The 12,226-nt window shown below is 35.3% G+C and overlaps 1 protein-coding gene across 2 annotated transcripts in view; it reads left to right on the top strand.

Moving 5' to 3' along the window:
* Positions 1 to 12,226, top strand: part of DDX42 (DEAD-box helicase 42) — a 35,076-nt gene that overhangs the window by 4,195 nt on the left and 18,655 nt on the right. For both annotated transcript variants that reach the window (XM_010955990.3, XM_010955988.3), the window contains exons 2-3: positions 5,933 to 6,169; positions 7,970 to 8,120. In XM_010955990.3, the coding sequence (XP_010954292.2) occupies positions 5,933 to 6,169; positions 7,970 to 8,120 (388 nt within the window). The remainder of the gene's footprint in view (positions 1 to 5,932; positions 6,170 to 7,969; positions 8,121 to 12,226) is intronic.

Genomic DNA, 12,226 nt, shown 5'->3' on the forward strand with positions numbered 1-12,226 from the left:
TCTAGACAGTGTTAATCTCTGTCATAAACTGAATAAAATAATCTGAAAATATATGTGCAAGTGGAATTCTAATTCTTTAGTTTTCATAGTTTTTTTTTTATCTGTGGTAAAATACACATTAAAAAATCTTAACCATTTTTAAGTGTACAGTTCAGGGACATTAAGTACATCCACACTGTTTTGCTACCATCACCACTATAGTGTCCACAGAACTCTTCATCATGTAAAACTGAAACTCTCCCCATTAAGCAGTAACTCCCCACCCTCCACCCACCTAATCCCTGGCAAGTACCATTCTACTTTCTGTCTATGAGTTTGACTATTCTAGGGACCACATATAAGTGGAATCATACAGCATTTGTCCTTCTGTGACTGGCTTGTTTCCTTAACATGATGTCCTCAAGATTCATCCATGTTACAGTATGCGTCAGAATTTATTCATCCATTGATGGACACTTGGGTTACTTACACACCTAAGTGGAATCATACAGCATTTGTCCTTCTGTGACTGGCTTATTTCCTTAACATGATGTCCTCAAGATTCATCCATGTTACAGCATGCGTCAGAATTTATTCATCCATTGATGGACACTTGGGTTACTTACACACCTTTTGACTATGGTGAGTAATGCTACTATAAACATGAGTGTAAAGATGTCTGTCCCTGCTTTCAGTTCTTCTGGATATATAGCCGGAAGAGGAAATGCTGTATCATATGGTAGTTCTATGATTAATTTTTTTGAGGAATCACCAAACTGTTTTCCATAGTAGCCGAATCATTTTCATTCCTACCAGCAATATGCAAGTGTTCTGGTTTCTCCACATCCTTGCCAACACTTATTTTCTGTTGTGTTGGGTTTTTGTGGGAGTTTTTGTTGTTGTTTGTTTTTAATAGTAGCTGTCCTAATGAGTGTGAGGTGATAATGGTTTTGATTTGCATTTCCCAAATGATTAATGATGTTGAGCATCTTTTCGTACGCTTACTGGTCATTTGTATATCTTTGGAGAAATGTCTATTCAAGTCCTTTGCCCATTTTTAAAGTTGGATTGTTTTTGTTGCTGGTTGTTGTTTTTAATGAAACGTGTGAACTTTAGCTGGGTATTGGGAGCCATGCGATTTCTGTATCCTCTGAAGCTGTTGCGTGTTTTCATCTTTCCTGTCATCAATTTTAGAAGTGTTTATGGAAGCAGAGGTGAAATTTCAGAACTGTTTGATAGGAGTTTGCCAGCTTGTGGGAAGGATTTTCCAGGCGTATTATTATAACTAGAGAGGAGGTTTAGAAGTTCATGTGTGTGTGTCCTGTATGACCAAATAAAAGGAACTTTGAGGAGACCCACAAATAGCAGGACTACAGTTAATTTTTTAATATTCTCACTGTTTTGACTTTCTTATCAACTACTTAGTAGATGTCTCTTCTCCAAACAGTGTTTACTTAGAGGATGCAGATTAATTTTAATAGCCTTAAAAGTTTAAGCGAAAGAGGGTTCCTTTTTTCTTTTCTTTTTTTCCCTTTTTTTTTTAAACATCATAAAACCAAATAGAGATTAGATCTTCTGTCTTTGGTTCTTATATCAGCTACAGTCCCTCAAACCTCTGTGATTGTCAAGGATCTGTAGCCATATATATGGATTAATGTAGGAAAAACTTTTCTCAAGAGAGTGTGGAATTAATGGTACATTGCGGATGATCTGGCTTAGATTTAATCAGGAGATCTAGATAGCTAGATAGCAAGGTTTGATAATGGGGGATGATGGTTTTCCAAAAATGAATGTTGAAAAGCCTGAATGCATGATATTTATTCATTAAACAGAAAATTTTTGAATACTATACACACACTAGGCACTAAGGATACAGTGCTGGACAAAACAGGCGAAGTCCCTGCCCTTGTGGAGCTAACATTCTAGTCAGTGGGATAAATAGAAAGCACAATTGTTTGGCCTTACTAGAGGCAATTAATTAGGGAAAATGAACAGTGTGTCCTAGATCACACTAGTGAAAGGTTTGAGGACAGTTAAGTGTTCTCAGCCTTTGAGTTGACCCAAATCTCCAAGAGTTAAAGAAGAAAGTATTGCATATTGTGCATCTTATGTCTGTAAGCCATTAAACAACTCTCACCTGCCCAAAGTCACACAGCCTGCCTGTTTGTGGCAAAAGTCGTATTTTTAAAACCAAGTGTTGAATTTGTTTCTTTTGTAATTTGAGCCCTTTGATTATTTAGTAGGATTAATTTATGTCATGCCCATCCGTTTCTCCTATCCTCAGTCTTGGGGGGTGAGGGAAGAGTTTTTTACTCCTTGTTAAGGATTTTGGTCTTGTCAGGTCTCCACAGCACCTGGTTTCTATGATTTCTCCTTTCATTCTACATCTTTGATTTTTCTGTTTGTTGGCTTTTCCTCTTTGGCATAAAAACGTGCTTACCTTTTTCCTTAAACAAAATTCTTCTGGTTAACACCTCACACTCTCCTTCCTGTCATTGTTAAACAGCCTGGAAAGTAATCTGTATTCCTCTTGGCCTAGTCTTCATCCTCTACCACTTACTTACCAATCATTCCTTAACCCTGCCCCTATTGCTCCAACAGAGGCATTTTCTTTTCTCACCTGTCTTCTCTTTAGTTTTTACCACTGGGCATTACTTTCTTTCTGTAAAACTTCCCAACCACCTGTGTCACTGTTCTCCGCTATTCTCCTGTCTGTTCCTTCTCAAGTTTCCGTATGAGCTTCTCTTCCCAGCCCGTTCCTAGATATTGACGTGCACTACGATTGCTTTGCCCCTCTTGTCATTCTCTCTGTGCCCTGTCTCTGCTTGCTTATCTGCATAGGTAGCCTCAAATGCAAGTGTCTCATATCAAATCTATCGCTCCATCACACATCTCTCTCTGTAGTTACAGACCTTGTTACTTCTCCTTAGCTTTCCTGTAGATACTGAACTGATCTCATCTTCTGCCTGCTTCTCCATGCCTGGCTTTATAGGTTTTCATCTCTGTTAATGGCACCACCATTCACCCAATCTGTAAAAGCCAGAAACCTCCAAAGTTATTCTAGACTCTTCCTTCCTCCTTAGCTTCTACATCCAGTTATTGGTCACTCACCACAGTTGATTCCTCCTCACAGATCTCTAAGTAAATAACTCAGATCCACCATCTCCGCCTTTTCTCCTTCCTCATAACCACTTCCTTCATTGTTCAGGTACCTTGTCACTTTACATCTGTATTTTTATAACAACTTCCTAATCACCTTCCTTTTGTCCAACTTGTCCTACTATCACTCATTTAATCTTTCTAAAACACTCATCAGAAACATGTCCCCTTTTTGCTTAAAATTAATGGTTCCTGATAGCTGGCAGAATACAGTATATTCTTAGCATAGCATAGAAAACTGTTCATCTGAGCCCTCCTTGTCTTTCTGAACATGTGCCCTGTAACTTTCCTAAGTGTCCTACTGAACTGCACCTGCACTGAACTATTTCCAGTTTTCTGTGGTAGTATTTACGGTGCCTTCAATCTGAAATGCCCTCTTCTGACACTTCTTCCTGGATCTAATGCCTCTTCAGATTTCAAAACTTAACACTGGTGTCATCTCCAGAAAAACTGCCTTCTACCCCATTCATCATAGATTGGGTACCCTTCTGCTGGGCCATCAATGAGTGCACTTTGTGCAGTATCTCTGTAAGAACATGTCATTTTTTTTTAAAGCTGGCTAAAGTATACTGTGAACTCCTTGAGAGTAGGACTGTTATTTTTCATCTGTAAATGCCCAGCACCCAGTATGCCGCCTGACCTTCCTCAGCAAGCTTTTAGTAAGCCATTGAAAGTTTTCCTGCTAGGAGATTTGTTCTTGTAATTCTTAAAATCTACCCAAACGTAAAGGTTTTTTTTCCCCTCCATCCTTCCTTTGCCTACTTTCTGATTTCTGTGGCTTATTTATTAGCAGCTTCTTACATTATATGCACTAGGAAAAATGAGGTTTAAATTCAGAATCTATCGTTTTTGTTGCTTAGGAACAACTCTTGTAAAGCCAGGCTTACAGATTGGTTAAACAGTACTATCAGATGGTAAAGTTTTCTGGCTTGTAAATATTCTTAATAAATCTCATCTCACTAGAATTATGCTGATCCCCCTAAAGGGATTCCTGAAGAAAGCAGGAAATGCTCTTAAGGTCAACTAAACTGTTACTTATTAAGTGCTTATTATAGCCATAAATAACTTCTATGGAAGGTCTAAAATGAATAAGGACAGTCCCTACCTGGAACTAAGGGTGGAGATTGACATAGCATAAATCAAATTTAATACTTAGCAGACTGAACTGCTATATAATAGTAGTTGAAACAAAACCTACCAGGTGTACGTGGGGGAGGGGCATGGAACCAGGAAAGTAGAGCGTGGTCTACTTCAGCAATGCCATTGTAAAAAGCAGTTCTTGGAACTCTTTTCCACATTGGATTCAGAGTCTATTATAAACATTTAAACTCTTCTTATTAATGGTAAACTTTAATACAAAGAAGAAAGTAAAAATAAAATAACTGCTATTAATGTTTTGATAAACAGCCCTCCAGCAATCTCTGTATAGGTAATACATGCTTTTACATTGAGTTACATTGTGAATCATACCACCCACCTTGTTCATGCCCTTCTCATGTTACTCAGTGTATAATGGACACTTTTCCATAAATGTTAAGTAGTAATTAAAATTTTTAAATCATGGAATGCACATTCCCTTTGGCTCAGCAATTGCATTTTAAAAATTGATCCCAAGGAAGTAATCAAGAGTATGCACAAAGATACAGCTATATATGTTGCACAACATTGTAAAACTAGTGGAGAAATAGATTTATTAACATTTAAAGATGTTCATGTTATTAGGTGAAGAAATCAGTAGCTAAATATGTACACTATGGTTTCAGTTTTTTTAAATTTGTGTGTGTGTACATATATGCATGGAAAAAATTGTAAAAGATATCAACAAAATTGCATATCAGAGAGGAAATTTCAGGTAATTTTAAATTTTGTTCCTTTTTGCTTTCTGAGTTTTCTGCTTTTCTACAAAACTTAGGTTGTGTCATTAAAAAAGATTTTTTGGAACCAAGACTAACAAAATATAAGGTGTTACTTAAACTGATTTAATCAGTGTTCAGGAAATTTCTTTGTAATCCTTAATAATAGGCTAACTGAATACTTCAGGCAACATATCAGTGAATCATGGCTTCTTCCTGGGTGGTATTCTAGTGGGCAGTTGCTCAATAAATGCATGGGTTACAGGTGCCGTTTAGAGACAATCACATAGGTACTACAAATAACTCATCTGTCATCTAAGTTTTGATTCTTTGATTCTTCATTTAGAAGTCATTACCAGACATCTGGCTAAAACTTTTTAGCTAGCTAAAACTACAGTGTGAACTTTAATTTGGGAACGGTTTTCTGATAGTACCTCAATCCCTGTTACTGCAAACATTACATTATATTATAATAATTGTAGGTTGTTTTTGTCTTTTTTTTTTTTTTTTTTTTGGTAGAGTGTAAATTCCTTGAGAATAAAGATTAAGAGATTAAGTCTTTTTATCTTGGTATCTTCAGTTGTCTGACACAAGCCTAGTGCATGTCAGATTCCCTCAAATATTTGTTATGTTGTGAATGTTTTTGGCAGCTTAATAAGATGTTAAACCAACAATCAAATCCTTTTGAAATGTATGATATTAAATGATGCATTCCTGTTTGGAGTGAGATCTCAATAAAATAATAATTTCTTCAGTGTTTCAGAAAATGTGACCATTTCATTAGGGTAGAATATTGCATATCTGAAGTACAAACCTAAAGTTTTAATTGAGAGGCAAAAGTTTAAAATAAAATTGTAGGTAGATGTTGGAAGAGATGTAAAAATCAGTGGGCTGTTTACTTTATAAAATAAAATTTGTATTATGTCTCTTGTTCCTAACAGATCAATCATTGACACCATGAACTGGAATAAAGGTGGCCCTGGTACTAAGAGAGGATTTGGCTTTGGAGGTTTTGCTATTAGTGCTGGAAAGAAGGAGGAACCAAAACTCCCACAACAGTCCCACAGTGCCTTTGGGGCAACCAGCTCTTCTTCTGGATTTGGAAAGTCAGCTCCACCACAGCTCCCTTCTTTCTACAAAATTGGTTCTAAACGGGCCAACTTTGATGAAGAAAATGCGTAAGTGGTAATTCCTGGTAATTTAGCAAAGGTTGTGCTTTGAGACATTCATTATATCAACAGAAATTGAAGCAAAGAAACCATTTATTTTTCCAGTATTAATACGACTTCTTAAATTGATTATCTCACTGAATTGCATCATTCCTAATAAGTTAACTTGTCAAGTTTACTCATTCTTAAGGAATACAGTACTTGTGTGCCTCTTTACTTTTACTTGTTCCAAAAAGGATTTGAAGCCATTGAAACCTGAATATGGTTAAAGAGTTTTAAGTAATTCATGTGGTTTTTGATGGTCTTTACTGAAGTTTTTTATTTACACCATATAAATGGTCTTGGAAACACAGGAAGTTGTCTGCCTGTAGAGATATAGTTTGAACTCAAAACCCAAGTCTTTAAAACTCTTACTTTGTAACATCTTAATAGTGGTAGGAAAATCTCATATTTTTGCCCGCAGTTCTCAGGAAACATATTTATTTACCAGTTATCTTTTTTAACTTGATTATCTAGCAAGGTGATAGCTTTAAAAAGCTGGGGTTTGAAAGTTTGAGCTCTGATTCCTGTAGATTATATGTAACTTCCCTCTTTGCCGAGTATGAAGAAATCTTGTATTGCTGTTATTTCCAGCCTGGTTGTGACACTGCTTGAGATTTTTTTCTTTTAATTAAAAAAACCCCTCAAGAACAGAGTTTTAAAAGTACACAGCAGCATTTAAAAAAAACTAGTATGTTATTTAGCAGTTAAATGCAGAAGTAGGTATTTAAGTTTCAGCAAAGTCAAGGATCATTATTCTAGAGAGCAGTTTACCAATTCAGGGATACTTTAAATGAAACTACTATATAAATGAACATGCGTGTGTGTGTGTGTGTGTGTAGCACATAACAGTGGTTAGAGCTTTTGAAATAATTCCTATGAAGACTTGAAATGCTTCAAAATTTTAAGCTGCAGTTGTGATTTCCTTAAACTAATACTTGGTTGTATTACTATTGCATTTAATTCTGAGGTAAAGTCTAAAGAATATTTTTGTTTTATTAGTTTTTAAAGAGCTATATAGATACTCTTTTCTGGGCTGTTTGTTAGAGGGAAAGTAGTGCTTTCTCCAGACTTTGAAGATTTTTTTCTCAGTACTTAACTAATATGGTGAGGATTTTGGATTGAGTTTTTTGTTCTGTTTTTTTTTTTTTTTTTTTTTTTCACTTTTTTTTTTTTTTGAGGTATAGTTGATAGGCCATATTATATAAGTTTCAGGTGTGCAACATAGTGATTCACAATTTTTAAAGGTTATACTTCATTTATAGTTATTATAAAATATTGGCTATATTCCTAAACATTTATTTTTAATTCTAGAAGTTTTCTGTTGGTCCTCAGAAAATAGCCCAGCACCTCTGAAGAAAGTCTCTAGTCTAATGAATATGTCTCTAAAAATTTTTGAAGGATTGTAAAGAATAAACACACAAAAGTAATTTTTTCCATAACATATGCTAATATTTGCTATATCTATTTAACAGTGATGTACTAAATTTGTACTGAAAACTAATTCCTTTTGACAGAACTGGAAATGTGATTTTAACAGACACTATTGGAATGGAGAATCTGCTGTGACTTTTTTTTGCAATTAGGATTTTGCATGCATTTTGATACTTAATAGTTAGATCCTAAGCCAAAGGCTGAAGGTCTCCAATTTGACCTTTATATTTTAAATCTCTTAATAGTAACATATACCATAATAAAAATTTTTGTTAAATGCAAGATTCACCTGACCCCAAATTAAACACTTTATCAATTATACATCTTAATTTTCAGATATTTTGAAGATGAGGAAGAAGATTCTAGCAATGTTGATTTACCTTACATTCCTGCTGAAAACTCACCTACTCGCCAGCAGTTTCATTCCAAGCCAGTAGATTCTGACAGCGATGATGATCCCTTAGAGGCATTCATGGCTGAAGTGGAGGCAAGTATCATCTCTGTTACGTTAAAATTTTCAGCAATTAGAAGTAGATCAAATTAACCTCGTGCTTTAGTCCTCATTCAGTATTTGGTTTTTGGCCCTTCTGGGGCAGAGTTGCTCTTGTATTTTGTAGTTTTTTAAATAGACTTCTACTTGCCTTCTAGCGTTTTCAGAGATGATTAGTGTCTAGGAATTTGAACGGTAGCCCTTGAACATATTAGCTCAAGATTTGCATGTGTGTGTTTTGTTTTAATAATTCTTGGTATATTCTAAAATGGAATGAATGTTATCTTATTCAATCTAGGATTTATTAAATACATATTTATGTAAAGTAATTAACCTTTAGGAACTTGCTAAAATTACAAATTCTTTCTTCTGCACTGCTAATGTTTATGTCTTACCATCAACATTCACGACCTCACTGTAGAAATTGAAACTTGTGACCACTTCCTTCTTAAAACTCTTCTCCATAGGCTCTTGTGATTTTGCATTTTGTCCTTTTCTCCCATCTCTCTGACTTCTCTATTTATTTACTTATTTACTTTTTATTAATGAAAGATTTCAAACACATTCAAGAGTAGAATAATAAGATGAGCCCCACGTACCGTTCACCCTCCTTTATCAGTTAACAACTTTTGGCCAGTCTTGTGTTATCTAATACCTCCCACTCCTCTTTTAGATTAAAGTAAGTCTCTGACAAATCATTTCATCCATTAGTATCTCTGTATCTCTATAACTCTTAAAAAAACAGTAACTACCATATCAGTAGACCCAAATAAATCCTAATGTAGCCATCTGACTGTTTTCTGTCATTCTTGTGATCCTCTTCCAGTTTCTCAAATATGATTCTCCTACAGTTCTCTGTTCTGACTTGCTATCTTCATTCTTTATACCTTACTTAGTGACCTCATCCACTTCTAAAATGTAACTTGTATGTGAATAATTAATATCTTTTGTCCCATAATCTCTCTTTGGTTTCATCTGCTTTTCTAGGCGCATATTGGCCATTTTTACGTGGATGTGTGCCCTGGCACCTTAAACCTAATTTATCATCTTTTCCTCCTCAACCGGGTCTTTTTTTTTTTTTTTTTTTTTGGCCTCAATTCTCTTAATGGCAGCAATATTCACACTGTTACCTTGGCTTAACTTTTCCCTTTAATTTTCCATTCTTTTCTTCTTAGCAGATAATCTAGCATGTTTGTGACTTATTTAATCCTAAGAATAACAAAGAGAAATAGGCAGAGGAAAAAAAATATATATATAACTTTAACTAATAAGAAAACTGAACCCTAAGGTAATTCAAATCCTTTCCCCAAATCACATTGTACTGTGTGGCAGAGCTGGGACTCAAATCTAATTTTTCATGCTTAGTAGTCCCAAGGACTAGCTCTTTGCAGTACATCATGCTGTCTTTCCTCTCGTTGTTTGCCAAGTTCTGTCAGTCTTTACAATATCCTTTTGCATCTATTTCTTCTTGTTTTCACAGTAGTCATCCTACCATATACCCTTATTAATTCTTGCCTGGTCTAAATTCTCTCCCTGCTTTGGTTTCTCCTCTCTCCCATTTATGTGGTGTACAGCTACAGAGTACTTAAACGAAAGTGTGTTTCTTATCATGCTATAACTCTTGCTCAGAACCTGTCACTTGATTGCTTATGAAATAAAATCCTTCTAGATTCCTCAGTTACTTGTTTCCTGAAGTCTTCAGCCAGAATTCATCTCTCCTCTCAGGAAGTAAGGGAATAAAGAATCCAATATAAATGTGTTTTTGTTTTGGCCTAAACATTGCTTTTTAAAAATGTGAGCCAGTGTTTTTAAGATTGAGAGATTTTGTCTAAAAGTCCAGACTCTTGAAAAGTGGAAAATCTGGCAAGGCTAGGCCTGCATACTTTTGTGGCAAAAATAGGCTGTTGCTGAGCAAATGGCTGCCTGCTATAGACACGGCAGGCTTTTTCCAGTTCATGGGAGTCCCATCAGTCCCTATTGTTTACTTGACACTGAGGCCGTCATTTAGAACCATTTATCATCACACTTGTGTTGTAATTTTCTTACAGTGGAGAAATATTTTTCTTGAGCTCAGGTCTCATCAAATATCAGAAAATTAAAGACTCAGGACTATGTGATACAAGAAAAATTAGAGCATGCTTTAGAATATTCTTCCTTGCTAAAGTACAAGTAAATCATGTCTGTCAAAAGAGTACAACTTTTCTTACCCTGGCCTGACTTTGTTTATTGTCAAATTGGTACCCATTAAGTATTTTGAGTTTCTTGCCTTTGTTTTAGAACAACTCAAATTACTTGCCAAAGAATATACACCTAATAGGTAGCTGAGCCAGGATTCAACTCTAAAGCCCGTATTCTTTCTGCTTTATCATTCCGTATCTGAGTTCTTGTAGCATTGTGTATTTCTACCATAATGCTTACAAAACTACTAAGAACATACATGTGCTTTGCAGCATGGTAGCAATTTAGTAAATGTGTTGAATGATTCTCTCAAAAGTAAAAGGCAATAAGTTAATGGTTTGTTGTGTTTGAGATATCTTACGCATATCCTTTTCTTTTCCCGTCTTCTTGAGCTATGGACATTTCCCAAAGGTTTCTCATTATTTCTTGAGATCCCTAGAGATGAGTTAGGATAAAAATCAGCTCTTAATTTTCTAGGTTTAAATTTAAACTTAATTTTTGTTAAGTTCAAGCTGGCATAGCCCTTTTTGAGTAGGAATATCCAATAATTGCCCAGATTCTCTTGCTTGGAATTTTAAATAGTTGAAGCTTTTGGGGGGTTAAATTTTTCTGATATAGAATCATTCTTCTGGGTGTTTTTTGGTACAGTATCCAAAGGGGTTTTACTGGTTTTAGGACAGAGATTGGATATTGTCTGATCTTGGGGAGAGTGTTATTCCAAAATACTGTATTAATCCCTGATCAAGTGTAAACTTTTCTAGAAATTGTAAACTTTTCTAGTGTTTGAACTGGATGAAGATTGATTTTTTAGCTAGTGTTTCAACAAAGATTTATGTAGGCTTAAAAAATATGTTCTATAAATTTTGGGCCCTTTTCTTATGTTGCACTACTTTTGTCATCTTCACTTTAGCCCTGGCCTGAAGTGTATCTTATATGTGGCCCAGTCCCTTGAAAAATAAGTTGTTTATGTGTAACTTCTGTTTTTAAAATATTTCTTAATAAGGAATGTTTGAATAGATAGAAAATCTGACCATGTCAGGTAATATATTGTGGTATTTCTTTAATCAAAGAAGTCGGAAAAACTCATGTTGTTTTGTAATAAACAGTTATGCAGAATGTGTTTTAACCTTGGGGTAAATTACTTAATTCTTATGACCTTGATTTTCACATGTATAGAACAGAGAATTAATTTAGATCAGTAATTATCAATTTGTTGTGCATAAGAATTGCCAATGGAAAGTGGGAAAATTACATGCACTTAACTCTACCAGCAAGGATTCTGATTTAGTAGATTTGGAGTAGGGTTTTTCAACCTCAGGACCATTGACAAGTGGGGCTGGATAATTCTTTGCTTTGTAGGCTGTCCTGTGCATTGTGGGGTGTTTGGCAGCATCTTCGGCCTTTATTCACTAGATGCTAGTAACGGTCCCTCACCCCAAGTTGTGACAACCAGGTGTCTCCTGACATTGCCAAATGTCCACTGGGGACAAAATTGTCCCACCTTTCCAGAGCCAGATCCAGAAATACGCATTTTTTTTTTTTTTTACTAGCCCCATTGGTAATCTGATGTAAGTCGTCTTTAAAAAATAGACTAATCAAGCAATTTTGCTAATTTTTCCATACATGATATATTTGCAGATAAAAATCATGCAGTCCATGGTGAGTCAAGTTTTTAGAACATTTGGGTGTTTCTTTTTTTTTCAATTTTTAATTTTCTTTATTTATTTACTTATTTTTATGGGAGGGGTACTTTGATTGATTGATTGATTGATTGATGTTTAGAGGAGACACTGGGGATTGAACCCAGGACCTTGTGCGTGCTAAGCATGCACTCTGCCACTGAGCTATACCCTCCCACCTTTGGGTGTTTCTCTTTGAAAAATAATCGTTGATTGCAGCAAAGGCATATAGCTAGAACTGTGGTG

The sequence above is a fragment of the Camelus bactrianus genome, chromosome 16 (genome assembly GCF_048773025.1).
Source record: "Camelus bactrianus isolate YW-2024 breed Bactrian camel chromosome 16, ASM4877302v1, whole genome shotgun sequence".
NCBI lineage: Eukaryota > Metazoa > Chordata > Mammalia > Artiodactyla > Camelidae > Camelus > Camelus bactrianus.